This window comes from Puntigrus tetrazona, chromosome 19 (assembly GCF_018831695.1).
Source record: "Puntigrus tetrazona isolate hp1 chromosome 19, ASM1883169v1, whole genome shotgun sequence".
NCBI classification, from domain to species: domain Eukaryota; kingdom Metazoa; phylum Chordata; class Actinopteri; order Cypriniformes; family Cyprinidae; genus Puntigrus; species Puntigrus tetrazona.
The window spans coordinates 2,461,239-2,486,723 of NC_056717.1; the positions used below are offsets into that span (position 1 = coordinate 2,461,239).

Genomic DNA, 25,485 nt, shown 5'->3' on the forward strand with positions numbered 1-25,485 from the left:
ATGTCTCAGTGGGTTTGCGGATTCTGGAGGTTGAGCGGATTGCTTCAGCTGTTTGTTTATTGGCAGTGTTTGTTCAGAGGTGTGAGAGTTAAACTGCGGTACAGTCACACGGCTGCCGGGCGAAGAAAATCGCTCCAGCTTCACCTGCTTCCTTTGTTCCTCACGTTAACCTTTTCTTTCCCTTCAAACGAGCTTAGAAATCCCAGTTTTCTCTTAAGTGCCGGGACTGAGACGGAAAAAGTGAAATTACAGGGCCGTGCGCTCAGGTTTACTGGAGCTCTTGAAAAATGAGGGCGACATTTGAGTTCGCGTGTGTGTGGCAAGCAGGAGAGAAGCAGGTGAAAGAAGAATTCAAATAGATAAGACGTACTGCAAAACATAAGCGATGCATTCGGTTGTTAACCAGAGTTATTGTAAATTTGAACGAAATCACATTCTTTCAAATCACACCAATATTTGAATCACAATAGAACATAAAGAACATAACATAACTGAAAAATCGTACGGTTTTATGCAATGAGCTCGTTTTAAATTTGATATCTGCAACAGGTCTCAAAAACGTTGGCAACAGGGCTGAAAAAGCAAGAAATTTTGAAAAGATTCAGATGGGAAAACGTCTATCAGCTAATTGAAGTCAGGTTTGTCACATGATTAGATACGTCTCAGAGAGGGAGAGACTCTCAGAAGTAAAGATGAGCAGAGGCTCTTCAATCTGTGAAAGACTGCGTCAAAATTATTGTGGAATATTTCAGAAGCAACGTTTTTCAACGTCAAATTGCAAAGGCTTTGTAAATCTCATAGGCCGCAGTGCATAACATTATCATTAGTAAATGGGCTCAGGAATACTTCCAGAAACCACTGTCGGTAAACACAATCTGCGGGTGACAACTAAAACTCTATCATGAAAAAAGGAAGCCATGTGTGAACACGGTCCATCGTGTTTTGTGTGGGCCAAGACTTATTTAAAATAAACTGCTTCAAAGTGGAAAATTGTTCTTTGGTCAGATGAGTACAAATTTGATATTCACAGACGCTGTGTCCTTAAAGAGGAGGGATATCATCCAGTGTGTTATCAGCGTTCGGTTCAAAAGCAGCATCTCTGATGGCATGAGTGCATACGGTATGGACAGCTTAATGTTTTGGAAGGCACTTTGAATGCTCAAAGGTATATACAGGTTTTAGTGCAACATATGCTCCCCTCCAGATGACGTCTATTTCAGGGAAGGTCTTGTGTATTTCAGCAGGACAATACTAAACACATACTGCAGCTGTTACAAGTGTCCTGAGCTGAATTTGACCTGCATACAGTCCAGATGCTTACAAGGCTGCATTTATATGATCAAAAACACTGTACAAATAGTATTTTTTAATTTACGTTTATAAAATACTTGTTTTTTTATGGGAATATATGTTAATATGTAATTTATGTATGCGACCTTTAGCATCATTACTCCAGTCGTCAGTGTCAGATCATTCTAATATGCTGATTTGCTGCTCCAGAAACGTTTATTTTCATTTTTGAACAATATATAGATATATCTTTTACATAAAATCTTACCGATTCCAAAATGTAGCATGTGCGTGAAATAAATAAAACTAAACGAAAGCATTGAAGCTTGAGTGCACGAATTGCATCACAGATATCTCATCACTGTCATCGTCATCACGTTACGATTGTCGATGAACAAAATGACATCAAATCCATTCTGACTGCCGAGAAGTCTGACTCCACCCCCGCCTTCTCTTGCTCAAACTCTTGTCAGTCATGACCGTTCGTCGCGGCGTCTGACACAAATGACATGTGATGTTACGCAGCGGGCTTTTACCCAAGGCAGACACCGCGGGGTCATTTCATAACAGCACAAGCTGACAAGCAACAAGCGTACGGAGAGAACAAATCACGCAGCGTTCACTGGGCTTTGCTTTTCCTGAAGGGCGGCTTGACGGCAGTCTGCAAAATTAGCTTCCTCGGCTGAGATTTGATCATGTCAGTGCGTCGCGTATTATGATTCCAGCGTTCCCGTCTTGTTCCGCCCTTCGGTATCTGTCGTTTTTTTTTTTTCTCGCCTCCTCTCTTCCACACGTTCTCACCTCTGCGAAGAGTATCGCAGGTGTTCGGGGGAAAGTGTGAGAAAGCGAGTCTGTAACAGTCACCAGTTAAAGCAGAGCCGGAGTCTCCCGAGACGCGCAGACACACAGTTAGCTCTGGGCGGGTAATACTCTATTGATTTGTTCTGTGGAAGAGGCCATCCAGCATTTTAAAGCTTCAGACTGACACCTCTCAAAATCACTCATCACACACACACACACACACACACTGGCGGCGAGGTCCATCAAATAGCGTATCCATTTAGATCGGTTCTAAAGTTCCTTTGCCTTTGCTTCTTTTTCAACAGTGTTAGAAAGTTTCAAAAGAGTAAAACGATGTTTATTTACTTATAAAAAATTAGCAAAATAAAACATATTTACTTGTTTTACTTTCAGAAGCACGTGTTAATAAAGTATGCATGGCTGATCACGTTCAAACATATTTATTCAAGTTCGAGTTTAAACAAAATCCTGTAAGGACTTCAGGGATGGGATGCGAGTTTTGCACCATTAATAATTCATGGAAAGATCAAAGTACAGCCCGTCTTTAAACTAGCGATGTAGTCTTAATGTGTAATTACGGTCTATACGAAAATATATATTCAAATGAAGGGGGATAAGCACTAAACAGTGCGCTCTTGATTACTTACTAACCGGACACAAACAGTTAATATTTCTTAAATATATGTGCCATTTATTGTTCAAACCAAAAAAAAATTATATTTCACTTTATTTGACGTCATTCAAATTTTAACAATAAAAAGAAAAAAAATTAAATAAATGGTTTGAACCACTTTACTCCAGAACAAGTATTATATTTATATGGTGGATGTGGTTAAAAAGCTTCCACTCGTCAAAATACTGAAGTACTGTAGTTTCAAGAATATGGTTGAGATGAATATGGACAGCAATGGTCAAATCAAGTGGTCAAATTGAAGCCTTTTAAGTTCAATAAGCCTCATTTTATTCTTCTGTAAATGTTATTAAAACATCAAGAGGGTTTTTTTGCCATTGCAGCTGGCTAATAATGACGAATGCATTTAAGGTTTAAACTCCAGGAACACTTTACACTGGCGGACGAAATGAATTTCACAACCCACAGAGTAGAACATCCGAGGACTGATCCTAGATCAGCGTTTTCCTCCGAGACAGTCCCCAGATGCGACAGTTTTGTTCATTGTGCTCTGAGCTCTGAAGGAAATCCGGCCAGCGCCGCTTTAGAGAGAGATCGGTGATTGTTTGCAAGGGGTCCGGGGAGCGTCTCTGACCGGCTGGCACTGCCATCTTCACCCATTCTCTATTCAAGCGGCCCGCAGCTCCGTAAATGCCAAAATCTGCATCGCCTCCGAGCTCCAAAGAACACAGGCGGGCGAGCCTGCGGGGTTTAAACCCATGAGAGCGACGCGGGAAGGGGAAGAGGATGAAAGGGAAATGAGAATGAAAGCCGAGATGATGCAGACGCAAACGAATATTTGCTTTTTTTGTCGCGTGGAAAAGACAATGTTTTCGCTGCGACCTTCTGCCGCCCTTCATATACCGAGCCGAGGTGACCGCGGTTCGCAGTAAAACCGCAAGAAGCGGGAATCGATGCAACGAAGTCAACGTTCAGTTTTAAACAGCGGGATGAAAGAGCAAATAAACTAATGAGCGTATTGAGATCAAGGGCGATTTGACACGCGACCGTCACAGCTCCTCTCAAAGACTAGCGAGCTATCCCGCCGCTTCCAAAAGAATCCAAACCATTGATGGAAAACTGTGATTAAAATGAACGTTTTGCTTCCACTTTTTGCGTCTGAATGAGTGCAGACTCTGATATGAGCGTATCAACAGGTTCTGAAACGCCAGTATTTTAGTCAAGGTACATTTATACATTAAAATGTTCGTTGTTGCACATGGAAAATTTGAGCACTGATTTTTGTGCTTTTGGTGAAAAGTAAGATTAATTAAATGTTCAACTCCATTAAATGAATTAAATGTGATTAACAATATTTTTATGAACAAAAATTTCAAGTCCTGCTGTGAGATTGAACATATATATATATATATATATATATATATATATATATATATATATATATATATATATATATATATATATAAAAAAAATAAAATAAATAAACGCTAATTAGGTTAAAAAATTAGCTTCCTATGTATTTATGACCTTTACCTATATCCTAATGATTTTTGGCATCTATTATTATTTCTACTATTATTTCTATATTTCTATTAATCTATTATTTTGACCAGTACTATGTACTTTTGGCAAATGCTACATATGATCAGGATAATACCTCACATTCATTTAAAAAGGATAATCTTTCGCCGAATCGATCTAAAATGTAATGGTGTAGTCAATAAAAAAGTACCCGTAGTTTGAGTCTTATGTATTTTAAAAAGTAATATAATTTTATTACAAATCTGATTACGTAATCCAGACTACACGCAATTACTAGCCAGCACTGAATATAGTATGTATGAATACAGTGTGCGTCAATATTGAACGCGCGGGTGTATTTCAATACGAACAGTAAAGAACAGCCGTGGCGTCAATGTGATGAAACGCAGAGGACAGCAGGGGCAGATTGTTGATTGCGGAGGTTGAGAAGGGTTTTTAAAGAAGCGGAGGAGGGAAATGAAGTTGAAACCTCATGCCTCTGTGTGTGTTTGATAAGATCGTGTGCTGGGCCCGCGGGTCTGCCTCTCGGTGGGGTGATGGAAATGCAGCTCTGCTCCTAATCTCCTAATGTATGTTCCTTCGTCCTTGGCCGGGGCACATGGGAGAAAGATTGGGCCTTATCAGCGTTTATGAATTTATGGAAAATATTTCTGCACTGACAGTTTTCAGCCCTCTCTCTCTCTCTCTCTCTCTCGAGTTCCCTCCGTCGTTCTCTCACCCACCCACCCACCCACTCGCTCGCTTTCTCTCACGCTTTCCTCTAGCGCTACCGATCAACTTCATACGAGTTTGAGTGGAGGACGGGAGTCTTGGCAGGAGTTTCTCTGCATCTGAGGGCTGTTTCTAGAATTAAGGTCGCGTACGTTGACAAGCCAGTGACGTCGATGTAAAGTCTATTTATGCACGCGCTTCTACAATGCATGATTTCTTGAGCAAGAGACGACAACAAAACACGGCGAAGCTAATGAGCTAATTACTTAGCGTAAGGACTTTTTTTGTCGTTTATGCGCTAGTTTATTTACGTTATTTTCAGGGTTAATTAAAGAAGCAAAAGGTGGTTGTCTAGCTGTTAAATTGTCAAGTAGGCGTTATACGGTGTGCTAATAATCTTCACGTCTTTGTGCTCGTCTTTTAATAAGTCGGACGCTTGCGTATTTGTTTAGCTTGTATGTTTTTTAAAGCATCAGCTGTGCAAAAATGTTGGGTTTGTGCTGTAAAATGCCTCAGTTGTTGTTTTAGAGCTGGGACTAGCGTTCTGAGTGGATGACCTTATGCGTAACCCAATGGCACGGTAGACAGGGGCTGTGAGGGACAGCCTTTTAAAACACATGTAAAAAAAAAAACTGATTGTGTCCTCGCATTCGCCTGAGTCTCGAATCCAGGCCAAATACTGTACACACTGTGCTGAAAATAAAGAAATAAATACAGCTACTGCTATTATTATTATTATTATTATTATTATTTTATGGTTAGAATATTCAAATAAAATGTAAATAACTCAAGTCGAGTGCTTAAAATTTGGTGGGTGCATGTCATTTGTGACCCTGGGCAGTCACGAGGGTCAGTTTTTGAGACTATTTGAAAATCTGAAGGTGAACAATAAATAAATAAATGAAATGAAATATTGCTACAATCGCCTGCAGGCGAACTTGTGCAGGTGAAGTTCTTAGCAATGCATGTTGCTAATCACAAATGAAGTTTTGATATATTTACGGTAAGGGATTTCAAAATATCTTCATGGAAACCTGATCTTTACTTAATAGCCTGAAAATCTATAATTTTGCCCCATACAATGTATTTGTTTTTTATTATTGCTACAAATATAGGTGATTTTGGTTAACACTCCCATGTTAACCATTTTAGTCCAGTGTAGTTGTGTATGTCCTTTCAAACAAGTATGACTTTATTTGCTCCATACAACACAAAATCAATTATTTTGAAGAATGTTATATTAGGTTTTGTTCTAAAAATGGAATGGAAGTCAGTGGGGACTGAAATTATGATGAGTAAATGATAATATAATTAAAATTTTTCTCCTCAAAGTACTCAAAAAGCTCTTTTACCAGATTCTCGTCATCTTTGGATTACCGCGTTACACTGTTTCATTACATAAAGTGTTATCGGTAAATAAAGCACAGTCAGATTTCCAGCAGCGCTCTGCCACGATTCATTTGTCTGACCTCCCGTCTCTCCTCCGCCACCTGTCAGGGCCTGAAAATGGGCTCCGGAAAAACGAGCGTGTGAAAAATTTCATTTGGGTCATGGTCCCTGGCGCTCACACCCTTCAGCTGAGAGGAGGCAGGCTTCTACATGCGCCGCCAGAGGAAGGAGGGGGAGAGGGAAATTAATAACTTCTGAGAAATGGACCCAGAGCCTCCAGGAAGCTCAGCCGTGATTACAGCGGCATGTGTGGTGGCTGCGAGCGGAGCTGCAATTGTATGTTGGAGGTGTTTGTAGGGTTCGGACATTATTATTATTATTATTTCAGACTTTGAAGTGACTCAAGCCGTACCAGTCAATGAAGAGCTTGGGTTCTGAACATCCTAATTTGCTCTTGAAAAACCAATGTATCATTTTACTCCCACAACGGGGATGTATTTCCAAACCGGTCTCATGAAAATATGTACAGTACCTACTTTTTTTACAGCAGTTTCAATGTGTTAACTGTGCTAAAACACAGTTTCAATATGTGAACCATGGCACTTTTTTATTTTATTGATATACTGTATTCTGTGAACCACCGAACAAACCGTCCATGAAAACCCATATGAAGCTGGATATGTGTGATGCTAACGTTTTGAAGTCATAACATGACTTGACTATTCTTCAAATAATTGTGTGGAAATTACACTGTATTAATGTAAACTTTGTATTAATTTTCATTTCTTTTGGAAGCTACAATGATATTTACTTGGTAAGTATTTCGTGTCTCGCTAAAAAGTGTACCAAGGTTTATGCCATGAGAGGGAAGCAAAATGGCTTTTTTGGTAGCTCTATATTTTAAGGTGCCCTTGTTACATTTCACATGTGCTTACTGTTATGATAACACTTAATTATGCATAATTACATGTAAGTAACTCTAAGCCAAAACCTTTTCATTCTGTGTTGACTTTAAGGATGAAAAACTACATTAGGCCTGTTGGTTGACTTTATCTGAGAAAGCCACCAAATTATACGCCGACGCAAACTTGGAGGGAACTATTTAAGTTTTGCAAACAATTTCTATTCAGAATGCTGCATTCAAAGCTGCTAAAACCTCCAGTACATCTAAAAGTTTTCATTCTGTTGCCGTGCGTTCTCCCAGGATGCAACACTTTTTCATTTGTGACTGTCATAGCGATTCACCGCAGGCACTGATGCTCATTCAGGCCCTGATCTGCATAAAGACTGTCAGATGGACTTTTGATTTAAGAAGCTTCTTTTATCCTCTGTTCTCTTTAAGCCGGGGCTCTAAAGTCCGTTCCATGAGAGCGCTCATGCATACCAACCTGACAGTCAGTCGAAAAACAAACGCTCATGTTCTCTTCCGGACGATGGAGCTGCAAACTTGTTCTTCAGTGGGTTGTTGTTTGAAACAGTCAAGCGTAAGAAACTACATGCTTTAAATTTCAAATGCAGATGGAGGGCAGCTGTTGACCTTCGATGGAAGTTATCTGCAATAGACTTCGGTATTAAAAGTCATCATTATTGCACCATAAGTGTACTTCTTTTTTTTCAGTACATGCTTTATTTTCTAGGTGGACAAATACAGTTCGTACTGTAGTACTTTCTGCCAAGATGTTACATGCAAAGATATGCTGCACTATTATTGTAGGTGTAATTGGTCCTACATGCCGCTCAGACTGGAATTCGAAAAAATGCATCACCCGGCATGAGAGGCAATTGTGCTAAGTACACTAAATACCACTAGAAATGCCCTTCTTCAGGCCATGTTAAATTTACATATGCAGCTCTTACTAGATTTCCGTCATTGCATTCGCCCCTATCCGGGTCACGGCACCAATAGCAAGCCGCACCACTTTCAGAGGCATGCAAACCAACAAAATAATTGCGCAAAGAAGTGCGCTAATCACCTTTACCACAACTCTCGAGACCATGAAAATGAAGTTTATATATAGTGTATAGCTTTTTCTAGCTGCCTGCATACTTATTCAAGTCACATCACCAATCTGATATACAAGGACTGTGTCATTTTTCATCAAACAAAAATTATTGGGATCCTTATTTTCTTTTCTTTAACTTTACCTGTCTGTTTTTGCGCTCTGGCTCATCGAATCTCCGTGGGTTCATAAATAGATGTTCTTCAGATAATAGGCCAGCTGAGCAGGAGCCTCCGTGACAGATGTTCTAACAACTTCGCGTTTATTTTTATGAATTGCAAAAATAATGCAAAAAGCAAGAGATTTGGAATCATTGTTATTGCCTACCACCTGTTTTGACAAATGAAAACTGTCATTTCTCTGAAATCCAGCCCTGAAAACAACACGTCAAAAAAAGTGTCACATCCGAGAAACACCATTAAAGTTCTCGTTCATGTTAAATAAATTATTATTCTTCAAACTGTCGTCATGTACTGTCTGTTCCACAAACAGGAATGAAACCTTAAACCGTGTGGCTTGAGGACTGTTTTAAGCAACAATGCTTAATATTTTCACATGGCAAATGATAATAGTAATGAACACAAAAATTACACAGATTTGCATATTCATTGATGGAAAAGTACAAATATGTGGCAAAGATGAATATGAAAGATATAATATAAGGCATATAATGTCCTCAAGACACTGTCACTGAGATGCAACAATCAGTGTTTTGTTGTGTTGCCTCAGTGAAACATTCGTTTGGAATTTTTTAATTTGTACCTGTTAGTTTCTCGCTGTATGTAATGTCATTTTTGTGCTACCCCGGTGGCAGGTTTAATAACCGTGTCAGCGTGATTAATAATGGTGGAGTACCCAAGCAGAGCTGCCATCATCACTGCACTGATTACACCTGCTTTAAACTACATTAGCCACAGTGAACTCTGCCCTGCCCCAACACCACGGCAATCATTAATGCTCACTGCGTGTAATTGTGAGCTTAGCAAGAGCTCCATCCCAGTCATCCAACACAAAGGTTGAAATGCAATTTTTTGGTGTGTATCAGTGTCGAGTCGGTGAAGGTCACAATATTACACCGGTAGGTGGCAACAAGCGACAGTCGTTGTATAACTCACTCAACTGTTTTGTTTAGAAAGTCTGATTTGTTGAGGAACGATACAACGCTTCTGTGTACCGCACGCAGCGTTTGATTTTGTTTTATCTAGTGCCATATAAATGAAGAAAATAACAGCCTTTCTCTCGCTGTGTCTCTCCAGGCTCCTACATGCTGGTGAACTCTTCTCAGTATGGTGCGGGACAGCGGGCTCAGCTCATGTTACGTCCGCTGAGTGAGAACGACACACACTGCGTGCAGTTCAGTTATTTTCTGTACAGCCGTGACGGACACAGTCCTGGGGTCCTAACTGTGTATGTGCGCGTAAACGGCGGCTCGCGGGGAAATGCTGTGTGGAATGTGACCGGCTCTCAGGGGCGGCAGTGGCATCAGGTGGAGCTGGCTGTCAGCACCTTCTGGCCCAGCGAGTACCAGGTGAGACCAATGTCACACTCAAATGCATGTTGACTTTTTGTTGCAAGTTATACACACACACACACACACATATATATATTACTTAAAGGAATAGTTCACCCAAAAATGAGCATGATTCTGTCACCATATACTCACCCTCGAGTAGTTCCAAACCTGCATGAAAAATTGTAAACAAGCTGTGTTCATTATTGACTTCCATAGTAAATAAAAAAATAAAGAAAAAACACTATGGAAGTCAGTGGTGGCCCAAAACAGCCTGGTTCCAAACTTTCTTCAAAATGTGTTCAGCAGAACAAAGAAATTCATAAAGATTTGCAACCACTCGAGGGTGAGTAAATGATGACAGAATGTTTATTTCCTTTAATGTGCTTATCCTTGCAAAAATTATACATTTGCATCTAATTTATGGCGACGTTTTTTCACCAGAGGACAAAATAAGTACAATTTCCCCCGATCATCCGTTTCAGAAGCCTACGTTCCCCTTTTAATGCATTGTGTGGCCTTCTTGTTTTCGCTTTTTGCAGTGGTTATTTATGACTCCCTGAGTTGTCCTCAATGATAAAATATGGATTTAAAAAATAATACAGTCAATGCTGGAAAGGGTTGAAATATGCAGAAGATGACACATGGTATTAAGATTTATTATTTTGTCTTGTAGAGTGTGAATGTAAAATAGCTTATTCAGGAAAGTGCTTAATAAAAAATAACATGCAGTTTTCATGATCCCTCTTTTTTTCTTTTAATTATTTATAATAATTGTTTCAATAATTAACATTTTGCATGTTCTGTAAGGAATATATATATATATATATATATATATATATATATATATATATATATATATATATTACACACACACACACACATACACCAGCAAACACATTTTTCCCCACCACTAAATAGTCTATTATCTTCAGTTCTTGGCTGTGGTCAGAGAGTGTGTTATTGAGTCACTTGTTCCTCTGATGGTTAGTGCACAGAACACTGTCACCTTGTTAAAGGCTATGATTAATAACTCGCCCTCATTTGCTCCCCAAAAAGCCCATAACGATCAGTAAGTTGAGTATGTGTGTGTGTGTGTAAGTGAGTACAGAGTCAATTGACCCCTGCTTGTGTGTGTGTGACCCGTTTGAAAGAGAAGGTCCAGTGTGGTTTCCATAACCCTGACCCGTATCGCTCCTCTCTCCATAAATCAGTCCAGCCTTAATGAGATTACAGCCCTGCCACGATCAATGTGCGCACACACACACACACACACACACACACGCTCGCAGTGCACCACAGGGCTCCCAGACAGACAATGTGAAGAAATTATCTTAGCCCTCTGGTTCTGTTGCTCGCTCTCCGTCTAATTTTTTTCTTCTGTGGAGAATGGCGTCTGGTTAGCTCAGACGTGCTGTGGTGGATTACACATGGAATATGGTAAATTCGAGGTGTTTGGAGACGTGGCGAGGCATGTTAGTCAACTGTAGTTAGCTAGTAGTAATTGCCTGCAGTCATTTATGACGCTGTAATTTATAATATGTAAGCTTGTGATGAATGTTGTGTGTAATTGTGTAAAAGAACAGGGACGGATACGAATGCACACGAAGACGCAGATAAATTGCTGCATTTGTTTTGTCGAGAGCAGATAATGAGGCAGCAGAGCAGGGGAATTACAAACTCTATAGCGAGCTGCCTATATAGAGAGGCATTTAAAGAGTCACAGGTGCACCGGCAATACTGAGGCTGGATGCAGGTGCCTTTCGGGAAGGCCATTTTACACCAGACACATCGCAATAAAAGTGAAACAAACCAAAAGCTCACCAAAAGCCGAAGTGAACACGCGTCAGGCACAATGCACGCTTTTACACAGCTTTCAGATTTCCGGCCAAACGCGCAAACGAACAAAAATGCGTTTAATTAAAGCCGCAGCCGTTTGCGGTTGTTTGTATCGGTGGATTTGATCGTGAAAGGTCAGCGGCAAAAAAAAGAAGGTAATTAAAGCGAGATCAAATGCGCGTATTTTTTTTGTGTTTTTAAAGTTGTTCATTATTATTATAATAAAGGTTGCATTCCCCTGTGAATTTTTATTAATTTTGAGAAATGCTGAATCTGTTTTGTGCGAACGGAACAAGTAAAGGGCATCTGTTGTATTAATTGTTGTTGGTTCGTAATAGTTCTCCTTTTTTAATGTTTAATAATTTTGTAGAAACCCTCACTCAGTTTTGAACAGGAAATTGGCACATTACAATTATTTCTGAAGGATCATTTGACACTGAAGGCTGGAGTAATGATGCTGAATAAATGACATTTTACAGTATATATATATATATATATATATATATATATATATATATATATATATATATATACATAGAGAACTGTTTTTTTAAATTGTAGTGCTCTTTCACAATATTGAATAAATGTACTGAATGAGTGCTGAGCTTCTTTCAAAAACATTGACTGGTAATGCACATCCATATTTCACCCTCTCTTTCCTCCATCTGTTCGTTCTGTAATCTGTGTTGGTTTGAATTGTTTGTTCCCATCCCTCTCACGCTCTCTATCTCTCTCAGTTATGGCTCACGGGTCACTGAAAACCTCTCGGGCATCTCCACCCGGCTCGCACAGATTAAATCCACTCACGTATTCTCCCTTTGGGTGACAGCGGAGAAAAGAGAGAGGCAAAGAAATGAACGAAAGATAGAATGGAGGAACGAGAGAGCGCGAGTGCTACATGAGTACCCGAGCGGGTCTGTAGAGATGAGATCAGCAGTCAGGCCCATGGGGCGGCAGCTTGTATTAAGGATATCATTCCCTCCTCCTCCTAATCCTACCTGGGAAAACACAAAGGATCCGGATCATTCAGCTCCAGCACTCGCTGTCACCACTAAGACTGGTGTAGAGTTCTCCCTATGAGGCTGATATGACACGTTTGTGAAAGCAGTTTGGACAGTTAGCTGCCATCCGAGGGCTCTATGGACGTCAGGCTTGGCAAAGCTGGCTGTGTAGATCCTTTGCTTTAATTTAGAGGGTCCTAGAATTTTAATAAATCAAGCTCCCCTAGAGGGGTATGGCTTCTGATAGACCAGCGTGTGACGAGGGCTGGGGACGAGACTAGTTTACTGAAAGCTTAGCAGTACTATATTTAACGTTTTTTTTGTTATTAAAGCCTGAAGATGGAATTACGTAAAGATGTTTTTCGTATCTGGCATTACGGAATTTAACAAGAAGAAAACAACCAAGTGGACCAAATGTCACTAATCACAAAGAAATGTTTTCCATCGCTTGGAGTAGTTTTTAACAATGTTATCATATTAAACACATTTTGAAGTACGCCGAATTGAATCCAAAAAAAATGCAAGCGAAGTGATTGCGACGCTGACTCGTAACTGAGCTTGCAAACACTCCTCAAGAGCACGTCTTCAATATGGTAATCGGTTTTAAATTTGGTGCAATCCAGCCTTCATGTTTAAACTCACATACATAACATAAAATTTAATCTTTGCGTCTTGGATTTTTGTCACGAGCCATAGACGACGCGTGTGACGACAGCAGTCTGCAAAATTAGTGCGAAGAAGAGCTCTTTCTAAAAACTATGACTGGGGGCGTTAGTGCATACGGATATAACCACTTGGACAGCGAAAGCCTGTTAATCATATAGATTCATCTGAAGCGTTCAGGATCATATCTTCCTGAAAGCCAGCAGTGTCCCGGGACCTTGAGCCACACTGAGGTACCCCAGGGAACTGTCCTGGACCCCTTTATTTTCATCCTATTTGCAATGGATTTCCAGTATCCACCCCGGAGGCACTGATGGTGGATTGCTTGAGCATCAAGAGACTAGCCGTTATGCAGGGATAACACGTGGTCCAAACAGAAGACTGCAGTGGACAGACAACACAGCTGAAGTGTTGGAGAAAGGTCAGCACAGTCTCTTTTTCTTAAGGGACTTTCGATGCGTTTTTTGAAGGTTAGAACAGAACTGAATGTTTTCATCACTTCACAATCAAGCCTGCTGGAGTTTGTTTATCCACCTCGATAGCGTTTTGCAATATAATATGAGCGCAATAAGTACATTGTACTTATTTTTTGATTAAAGTGTATAGTAGTTAAGGCCACCTGATGTAAAGTGTGACCTAAGGAGATCTTACTTAACGATTTCAGTTATATAAGCATGCAAGACCAACATAAGGCAAAACACAAGGATAAACAAAGGAGAATGAAAGAAATAAAGAAACAGTTGTTTTGTAACCTGGCCGTGGCAGGCTGTTGTAATGAGCTTACGAAAGACTTTGACTCTTTTCCAAACACTTGGCCAGCAGATGATCATTTATCTTCTGTCCTCTTAACTACCCGCACATGACTGTCCCATCCCTGTTCCGTTCCCAGCGGACTTCTCTTGGCTCTCACTTGTCTTTGTGGTTCTATCTTCCATCGCTTTAGCCGCCAAGTACAGCCCTGTTTTGCTAGCTGATTAGTCGGGTTTAATTGTTTATTTGGTACCTCGTTTGTGTTGTGTAATGTTCTTTTGTTCTCAGAGCACAGCTGCTCAGATAAATCAAATCAAACGTTCAATCGAATCACGATAAGAACTTTACGTAAGCTCAGCCATAGTGTCCTGGATGGAGTCGCCTGCGCACATACTGCAGAGAGTATGCTTGTTAACGCTTCCTTCAGTAACTTCCCGTTCATGATCCAGCTCAGTGAGCCAAGAAACCCGACATGTTTTTTTTTTTAACATGCCTTGCTAATGGACATAGCAAGCCATTAAGACAGATTGAAGTTCCCCCGCAGGTTTGAGTCATCAACAGATTCGTGGATAACGCCCCCCAAACGTCCGATGTCCAAACATTAACTGAATCTTTACTGGTTTTGTTTTGACAGGGTTTTTAAAGCCTGTGTGGTCCAATTCATGTCGAGATGCGCGAGTGCCTCTCAGGGATTCACCGGGGGTTTGTGCGAGACGTGAATGGCATTGTCAACATTCCTCGGTTTTCCAAGGCTTTTGTAAGACATGAAAAAGACTTTTTCTGTTGTTTGTGTTTGCGCTCCTGAGCTTGCCCTGATAAAACGCATCCGTACGCGGCATGCAACAGCGTCCCACTGGTGTAAATGAGACGCTTCCGCTTGTATGCCAACCGGCAATTGTTTCCTGTCTGCAGTATTTTGATCTCTATCATGTTGATGCTCCAGACATTTGGGTGGGTTGAATACAGGAAATAAGAGCAATGAGATAAATGCATGCCAGTCACTGTGAGCTGCGGATTTGAAAAACCACCTTTCTCCGTCTGATGTGTATTGTGCTGCTGTCAGTGCTGTAGGTGTTGGAGATGACAAGGAGTCTTTATCAAATATTAACAATGCTACCAGCCCTTCTGTTTCGTCTAATGTTTTGTGCACACATACTGTACACATATCAAGGATGTGCACCATGGCCCACGACACTAACCTTATTTCTTCCTGGGCTGAGGTGCCTCCTGGAGAAAGTCTACAGTGCTGGTCTGTGCGTCCCATCGACATCCACTGAACAGTTTAATACACAGTTAGCAACACAGTTCATCTAGCACAGCCAATACAAGCTAACATGTCCCTATTTTGTCTTTACCTTTCTTTCTATCGCTCTGCTTGCCCAAAAACGACCCTCTTCGTTTCCTCTCTGTGACTGATGTGTCAAATCTTAACCAGACAGGGTTTGGGCGTAAAGACAACCCGTCGATACGGACCTGAATCAGCTTTGCACGGAAGCAAAGAAGAAGCTATATTTGTACATTCCCTTTAAATCAACGCGATGCTTAAATGTACATCGCTGCCACAATTTGATTGGTTTCTGTGAATTCTTAAGGCCTGAATTTTAATACCTAAAGAGGTTAACGGCTCGTACGAGCTATAGCAATAGTTTTCGCTTGCTTTAGCAAACATCGCTAAATATGTTTGTGGCGATAAGGACGGCGTGAACAGAAACCATGCTGCACCGTCAGGTCTCTTCGCTCGCTGCAGCTCGGCTTTGATTGGCTGGCTGTTAGCGCTGCCAGCTCGTTTGTTGTTTGATTCAGAGCGGTAGGACATCTATCAGCTATCTGTGCCTGTCCAACAATGAAACAGCCGGGGAGGCAGTCTTCCCTTTGTTAGCAGAATGGCTAAAGGTTGTGTAAACGGATGAGTGATGTGGGGTACTTGCAGTGTAATTGGCCACTAGAGAGCAAGATCTGTATTCTCAGCAGAGCGCAAATCTTGAGTCGAATTCATCGGTAGGTCAAAACAGGGAGATTGTTGTGCTGAATCATGATGCCTTTAGCTCAGCGAACGGCCGCATGACATTTCACATGAACAAACGCTAGCTCGTGGGTAGGCAGAACTGCGTGTAAGTGATCAATTATGTATTTGAGATCGTATTGTTTATTGAGAGAGCAAAGAATAACGAATCTGCTCGAAGCGAGAGGCGGCATGGAAAATACCATTGGGAGCAGACACAGTTCAATCGCTCACTCAAGAACGCAGGCCGGCCTGTTCACATCAAGAATAAAATGGAAAAGCAACAAATTGAAAAGCGAAAAACTATCTGCTTCAGTGCGGTAGTCAACGCTGATTGTAATGAGAATGATATGGGAACAAGCGATTTAATGACAGTCGTAGGGGAGTGCTTCCGTAGTCATTATAATTACAGCAGCAAAAAGGGTCGCAAAACATTTTGACAGACCGGATATTCTAGTTATATTCTTTTATTTCCTGAAGCTATGGCAAATTATATGTTCAGAGATGCGTTTTTAAATGAATGCATTTGGAAAAAAAAAAATGCTCTCTGTTCTCAATTTCTTATTTTTCAAAGATTTAAAAAAAGTGAATGAAAACACAAGCTATTAAATGGTTTATTTTCATTAAAATATGAAAACGAAAATGACAGGCAATCGTTTATTGAGATGGAATTTTTATGATCAAAATCGCAAAGCAAAAGTCTAACACAGACTCTGCACTTGGCGTCAAGATCAAGGTTTTCTGCCCTCACGCACAACTTCAGATCTGTTGAAACGATTCGATCAACCTTCAGGTTGAAGCTGATTGGGATGCTTTGGAGTGGTGCGAGTAGAACTAGTTACGTTGGTGCCGTGACCCAGATCAGAGTGAGGTTTAGGGGCCTGAGAGTAATGGAGGCCTGCTAGTGAGCTCCCTGCGTTAGAGCAATCCACCTTTATTGAAATTGCATGCCTTTGTTGATATTACGACATCATTGCGCTAAAAGCTTCAAACCCAAGCTTTTCCCCACAAAAATGCCACCGAGCAAGCATGCCACATCGGAAAACGTATTTACACGAAGCTGTATACGATGCTGATGTTCGAAAGTCTTGAAATGCGTCAACCTCTGGCTCAGTGAACTTTTGTAATACCGCAAACTCTAAAAACATTTTTGTAACCCCTTTCTCCCCTTTCTCATTTTTTCACCTTTTTCCTTGCAGATCGTTTTCGAAGCCACAGTCTCGTCGGAGCAGAAGGGTTACATCGGCCTGGACGATATAGTGCTGTTAAACTACCCCTGCTGTAAGTTCGGTCGCTCTACACAGACAGAAACACACACTCACTGACCTTTTCCCGCCTAGAGGGGGGCATGTGACCAGGTCGGCCCTCCCAGAACGAGGAACAAAGGTGGCCATTTCCTCCCCGTCAGAGTCGTGGGGTGCTTACGTTTGATCTGAATAGCCATCATGGAAGACAATTATCTACTGACACTTTCCCTTCCATTTCCCTTGTTCTTGCCCCACGTCCACTTCCTGCGGCTGACCTTTTGTGCAGATATCACTCCATCTCCCGGTCCCAGCGGTCGCCGTCTCAGATTTATTTATTTTCTGGGGGAAGAAGAAAGAAAAAGGGTCTTCTCTCTTTGGCTTTTGTGCTCTCCGCGCCGCTGCTTAATCTGTTGCTTCACTCAGGCGTGAATGAGAGCGAATCTCCTGTGTCCGTCGCGGCGCTGTTATTTTTCTCTGTTCTCACGCTTCCCCTGTCCTCACACACCTGCTGACCCGCACTCCATTAGCGCCACTGGAAGTGTGTGTTAGTGGACGACGCATAATTCTGCTCCAGCGGTTTGGATTGGGGCCGCTCGGAGTTGCAGTGGGTTTTGCTGCCTGCTGACTTCTGGGAAATACAAGAGCGGTCATGCTGACAGAATGCTGGAAAATGGAAACTGTGTGCGGACGGGGACCGTGCTGTTGGATTGTGATACTCAGTTTGCGGCCTGCTTTAATTTGACGGAGCCGACTGTAGGTTAGTGCTCGCGTTACAATTTAACACCCCACAGCAAGAGTGTAATTGCAAATGCTTGAGAAACACACCTAATGGACACACGGAGCCTAGTGCTATATACTCGCGCATATATTTAAAGAGTTCATTTGTTCGGCTTCAGCGTGGACGCGCACTTATGAGAAAACATTGTTATTAGCACTCATTTGTGTTTAGACCCTACGTTTACTGTAACTGAGGGTTAATTATTTGAACAAGCTCTCTCGCTTTACAACGCTTTGACGCATAATCATCTCGCGAGTAATTTCTTGAGATTAAATTTGCTTGCATTTTATGGTTTTGCTAGGATAAATCAGCTTCTGTTTGACACCTGGACAGTTTAAAGCCCTCTCCTCAAAATGCTGTTTTAAGCTGATAAAAGCTTTATTACTGCATTTTTAAAAAATAGCCCAGGGCTCTGGAATGTACAAGAAGCTTTAAAATTGATTTTCGTGCTGTACAATTTATTCCCCTACACATTTGAAAAGCTTTCCTGGAATCTGTAATTGCAATAAAACCATTGCCATCTGACCAGACTTACATAATGTAGAGCGGTGATCAGCACCACGGACAGCTCCACTTCCAGTCACTGCAGCTTTTCTTTTACTTATTTGTTTGTAATTCATTAAAATAATAATAATAAAAAAATTAATTAAAAAATAAAGAAATATATAAATATATATATATATATATATATATATATATATATATATATATATATATATATATATATATATATATATATATATATATATATATTTTTTTTTTTTTTTTTTTTTACAATATTATCAGTTATTTTAAATTGTAATAATATTTCACAATATCGCTTTTCTTTGATCAAATAAATGCAGCCTTGGTGAACATCTGAAGGTTGTTTAAAAAAATCTACAGACTTTGAAACTGCAGTTTGTTCGCTAACTATTTGCTCGTTGACACATACAAATCTTTCCTCTTATTAATATGTAGATTCCACTGGATAAATGCTTTGAAGGTCTGCCTGTCTGTCTCAGTTTGTGTCTGGCTTTGATTTGGTGATGCATTATTGAATTGATGCCAAAGCATCCCAGAGTGAAATCAAATCACTCGGCTCTGAGGTTTATCTAGTAACAGTTTATGGACGGGCAAAAATACCAATTTACAGATAACAGATGACTGTGCTATTCTACAAGCAATGTTTATTTATATATTTAAGTTGCATTAATATTTAAAAACAACCAGTTATACCTACTACCTTGCAATATCCTGGATTTTGTCACACGGCCCTGTTAAACCCGTACAGTAACAGAAAGGTGATGCTCAGTTTGCCAAATTTGCACATTGCTGATGGAGACCAACCGTAAACATGGAAAAGTGCTGACCGGCTCTGAAAACCTAAAATAAATTGCTAACTGATCACTTCATAATCCCTGACACGGCATCATTTTGCTCGCTTGCTTGCAAGCGGTGTTCATGTTTACAATTGCTAAAACAACTAGTTACGTGTATTTATGCAGTTATTATTATATATGTGTGGCTTTTCTTTTTCATTTAAAAGAACGGCGACCAATTCTCACTATTAACTAGTTGTTTATTAGGATGTGTATTATGTATTGGCTGTATATTCAACGTGATCTCACTGTAATTGCGATTTTATGTAAAATGTTGTTCTCTAAAACGTATTTACTTACTAAAACGTACAATACTGACATATTTTCAGCAACTTAACCTACAAAGCTGACTCATTGACTCTCAGACATTATGTGACTGACAATAGAACTATAAAATGCACCAAAAGCGCAATATAATAACAATATATAATAACGATTTCCAAGTGCCCAAGGGTTAGGGTTAACAAAACGATAAAAAATGCACTGATACGAATATCTTAACTCTAAATGTATCGTGTTTTTTTACAAAAAACGTAGCCTTTTTGCACATTTTAAACACTGAAATACGTCTAAATTGTACGTTTAAGTATCAATAATAACGTACAAAATGTACATTTTATGCTTGTAAATGTTACGTATTAACACGTACGTACAAACAGATCAGTACTTATTAGTACTTATTTTATATGAGCATATTCTAAATCATACCCAATACCTAAACAAACAACTACCCTGCTAATTATTAATAGCAGAAGTTAGGGATTCGAGCCAAATGGTTTGCTACTAGCAAAAACGGAAAATTCAATGACTACCCAACTTACTTTCTTCAAAATAGCTTCCTTGTGTTCAGAACGAAGTAATTCATACGGGTTTGGAGACTACTCGAGGATGAGTAAATGACGACCGGATTTTCATTTTTTGGCGAACTGTTCCTTTAAGGCTACGCTTAATATTGCTCAGTGAGAGAAAATTAAAGCTTCATCAAATCTGACAGTCAGGTAAAAAGGTACGCGTCTTAAATGGCTGTCTGCTTCACCACAAACGTAAATACGATAAAATGACGAACCCGCCAAATGCGCAATTGCTTAAAATTAATATCCCTGTAAATGGCTGTTATTGTGAGAAGAAATCACATTTGCGTGGCGTGCGTTTCAGAGACGGAACAGCAGCTTACCGCGCTACTTTCCTTCGCTCTAAACTAGTGGCACGCCGTTCCCTCAGCTCCATTATTTCTTGAAGTATAATCCCCAATAATTCTAATGAATGATAATGAGGGTGTTTTTGAGGAAATAAAGCTCAGCTCAGAACTCAGCCAGAGGCCCTCACCGCAAAACTCTCTTCAAGCAACAAGCGTTTGTCGTCTTGAATGGCAATGCATTGAAGAGCCCGTCTTGGGGGTCAGGGCGAAAGACCGTCACCATGGAGACAGGGCTCCCAAAAGCGCCGGATCAGGAGGATGGTTTCACCGCGGTCCTCCGCAGATGGAGGCCGCATTAAAGGCTGTGCGACATCAGACCGCCCGGCCTTCGGGATGCACACCGTACCCGTCAAATCCCAGAATTGCATTCGGGTAATAGCTTTGCTGAAGATCGCGCGTTTAAAGGAATAGCTCACCCAATGAAAACGACGGGATATTTGACTCACCCCCCAAGCCATCCTCGGTGTACACGACTTTTTTTCTTTTTTTTTTTTATATTATCCTGGCTCTACCAAGCTCGGTAATGCTGGTGGACAGCGGCAACGATTTTGGAGCTCCGTCAATCGGATGTATCCGCAAGTACTGCGAACCGAAAATAAAATATACGCCTTTGGGCATGTCCTCGGAAGCGGATCGATGGCTTTTTGTACCAAAAAAACCCCTATGAGGCAGCTCCCCGAAGAAAACATTACAGTCATGACGGAATAATGCATGACCTTTTTTAACTCACAAATTTGACTTTTTTTATTCGGGAAACGGCTAAAAAACATCAAGGCAAAACACCACAGCCAAAAATTCTAAATCCTGCGTTTAAGCGCAGTTTTGAACCTGGCTTTATCCGGTGCAACTATGCAAATTAGTGCAATATTTATTTTATCTCCATTGCCAATCACGCGATTGTTCAATCGTTTCCAAAAGTATTGCTCTTAAACCACCGAAACCAACATGAATACAAATTTTCCACTAAAACTTAAACTTAAAGACTCATCCCGTCTTAATCTTATTGGACTTTGACCCAGGATGCATGCCGTCGCAGAAAAGAAAGCAAACAGCAATAGAAAGAGAGAGGATATGGATTGTGGGATTCACTGATCAGTGGCCAGATTTTGGGATGTCGGTGAACTACAGAGACGTAGCGACAAAAGCAGGCCAACGTGTTTACCCAGAATGCTGCGCTCTTGCCAGCGGCAGCGCTGTGAGGTTTTTTTTGCCCGGCTCCGCCAGAACTGGAGCGAAATGAAGCCGCGGGAGTCACACGCGGAGAACACAGGCGCGTTTGTCCTACATTTCCTTGTTTGCTTTACGGATATTTTGTAAAATGCACTGACCGAGCCGCTCAACGACGAGTCAGCCTTAAGGAAAGCTTCGGGTCCGCGTCGACAACACACCCAGGGCCTTTCACGCAAGGGCGTGCTTTTCTGTCCGAATCAAAATGAAAAGTTTTCACTCAACGCTCATTTCAACAGATGATGAAAACCGTGGTAAGTTGTTATTTAAGTAAGCTGATGACAAGGTGCTCCGATCGCTGTAGTGTCTTCATGATGAAACTTTGCATGCCAACAGTCCAACATTTATTCCCAGCGCGCCAAAGCATGAACAATGAGTTTGGAGTGCATTTCATTTACACCGATCATGATTGCATTATTTTCTTACGTAATCTCTAATCTCGCACTAATATTTTGTGCACTTTGTGTTTGAGTTTGCTCGAAAATTGCGGTTTTCTGTTTTTGAAGCGAGAGAGTCTTGTGAAAGAATACGTGTTCCGTGAAAAAGCTTTGAAACTGCACGAATATGAAAAAAAAATGCAAATAATAATACAAAAAATAAACGAATAAATATGCTATTAATGCTATTTTTAATAGAGTTCCAATGAAATAAAATAAACACATAGCATGCAAATAAATAAATAAAATGTTTTAAAGTTCACATTTACTACTTCTAAAATGTATTAATGAAAGGTTAAAATAAATAAATTGATTAATAAACATGGCAAAGGTCCTGTTTTATTTTATTTTCATTTATTTATTTTTCTCGAACAGGTGACTGTTGCTAACGAGCACATTTATCGACCATCGACTACGCTGGGGACATTATGATTTGCTCGATTTTTGTATCTTCAGTAACACGTACATGTTCAGATACGAGGTGAAGCAGCTGTAGAAAAGACTCCTCTGAAACCGGACCGCCCCGAATCGCCGATGCTCAGCGTAAAGTTTACTCCTCTGAGAGCCGTGATCATGTTTGTTCAGCACTAGACCGAATAGTCATCCTTAAAATCAATGCTATTTTTCTCTTATATTCAACAACAGGGAGTGCGGTGCAATCGATACACTCGCGTGGTTTTACAGCAACAAAAATGCCAGTTAAACCTCCTACGTCTTGCGTCACAGTATAAGCGAGCTATTAAACAGTCAATAAAACGCCATACAGCTCCGGCCTCGCCGTTCGCTCAGACAGAACAGACAGAGGTATCCATTCACATCTGGCTTTTTTGATGGAGTCGCTGCCATAAGAAAGCCATCATTGCACCGCTTGAACTTGGCTTATTAGTGACACGTTGATGCAATTACAGATGAGAGCTGGAGGCTGCTCACGAGACGCATTGTGCGGAAATGAGCGAAGTGCCTTTCAAGAGGCCATCTTCATTGGAGACTGTTCATTACTACGCTCTTGCTTATTGCAATCAAGCGAGTAACTTCCGTCCGGCCGGCTGTTTCGTTCAGCGCCGGTCATGTTGCATTCGCTCAGGCTCACTCTAACAGAAAATAAAGTTGGCAGCGCTTGTGTTTTCAGCAAAGTGTTGGGAATAAGTGAAGTGCGGTCATGTTATGGCAGCGGCGCTCTCGATTTCGAGAGCGTGTAATGATTTGATGCTGAGCTGACAAGCACAGGCAGATAAGAACAAATGAGGCGTTCGCGGGCATGGAGACAAAACACGACGCTTAGGGATAAGTGATACGAATGGACTGCATAACAACTGGGGAAACGGTATAAATCATTTTTATTCCGCGCTCTATTGCAAAATGGTAAGGGCGAAAAGATTTATGAAGCAGGAAAGACAACAAACGGTTACAGGTAACATGCGGTCGCTTGGTCGAGAGCGGAACGTTGAAGCGTAAGCGCGCCAAAAATATCATTCGATTACGTTTATATATGTTTTATTTAGCTTGGGATGGCTTGTCACTGCGTCAGATCGTTGGACGTCTAACAAAGCCTCGCAGGTTTCATAATTCTCAATATCTAGATATAAAAAACTCAATTTAACAAACTATAGTATATCCTCACCCGAATGCATCGCGTACTCAACTATATAGCGGATATCGAATGCCCGATTGTTTATATCTTCGCAAAACGTGAAGATATTAGATCGCACTGACCGGGCGAAATCATCGACCTCCTGAGTCGGTAAAGCTGCAATACGTTATACAATACGTTGAAATAACGTTAGACCCGATATGGTTACCAGTCTCTTATTCTGAACTGTTATCTTCACAAACATTGATACAGAATTTACTGTAAATCCGTTTGATTGATGGACCATGTCATGACAGTAACAGTTTCTTCTCTTTGTGCGCAGATAAAGTGCCTCATTTCTCCAGACTCGGGGATGTGGAGGTGAACGCAGGACAAAACGCCACTTTTCAGTGCGTGGCGACGGGACGCTCCACCAAGAGCGACCCCTTCCTGATGGAGGTGAGCGTGAATTTTAATAAGCAGATATTGCTTAATGAAGCGGCAAGCTTAGATATACTATATTTGGGATGTTAAACCGCTGGAAGTCGGAAACATGTGACCTTCTGGAAAAAAACACTCATTAAAATTCAGCGCACTTCCTTTTTAATTAAGCGGCGGCAATTGCACTTCCCAGTCCTATCTGATGAGTAGGGGATAGTTGGAATTATTTTATTATTAAATGTCATTTATCTCTACATTATGCGCTGTGTTTAATAAAATACACACAAGTAGTTGAGTCAAGTAAAAGTGCTGGCTGTAAAAATATTTAGCCTTAATTGAATTAAGTCCTTATTAAAGGACGAGTATTTTTAGCTAAATATTTATTTATTTGATATGTAGAATTACCAAAGCTAAACCCAAGATTGCTCAAATACCCAAGATTGTTTTTCTTTTAATAAAATAGAAAAGTCACGTTTGCCATGGAACATTTTTTTTATTAGGTCAACTCACCTTGAATTGCCTGTAGGCATATATGCATGTGTTTTTGTTTGTTAATATTATTTTATTTGTTTTTCCCCAACTCAGAATAATCACTTATGATAAAGATTTACTATCTTGCTGATCTACTATCTTTACACTTTACAGTCTCAAAACTAACCTAAATGTCTATGGAAATGAATCAGAGTGAAAGGATAAATATTCCTTTGAAAATATAGGAATATATATATATACTTATATGCAGTGACAGTGTGTCTCTACTTTGTTATTCAAAATTTCCAACTTACCACACGCAAAATTGTCTTGAGAAATTTCATATAGCATTCTTTTTACATCCAGTTTATGGCGGAGCTAATTGGTCTGTAAAAGAGAGCTATCCTTTTACATTTCCATTTATTTCAATGGCAGTTGCTTGGCTGGTGCAGGAGCCCGCTAGTAATGGTTTGAAAACTTTGCTCGTGGACCACGGGACTTTTTTCTAAGCCGATACCCTGAGCCATAAAGTCGACGATTCAAGACTTAATGATGATTGGCTGACGGCGTCGCGAAACGCGCATGTTAAAAGCGCAGGAAATGATTTCATATTGCGTGCGGCATCT

The 25,485-nt window shown here is 40.5% G+C and overlaps 1 protein-coding gene across 7 annotated transcripts in view; it reads left to right on the top strand.

The window, feature by feature from the left end:
- Positions 1 to 25,485, top strand: part of ptprua (protein tyrosine phosphatase receptor type Ua) — a 183,936-nt gene that overhangs the window by 80,618 nt on the left and 77,833 nt on the right. For all 7 annotated transcript variants that reach the window (XM_043218191.1, XM_043218192.1, XM_043218195.1 and 4 more), the window contains exons 3-5: positions 9,621 to 9,892; positions 17,329 to 17,410; positions 24,291 to 24,406. In XM_043218191.1, coding sequence (XP_043074126.1) covers positions 9,621 to 9,892; positions 17,329 to 17,410; positions 24,291 to 24,406 — 470 coding nt within the window. The remainder of the gene's footprint in view (positions 1 to 9,620; positions 9,893 to 17,328; positions 17,411 to 24,290; positions 24,407 to 25,485) is intronic.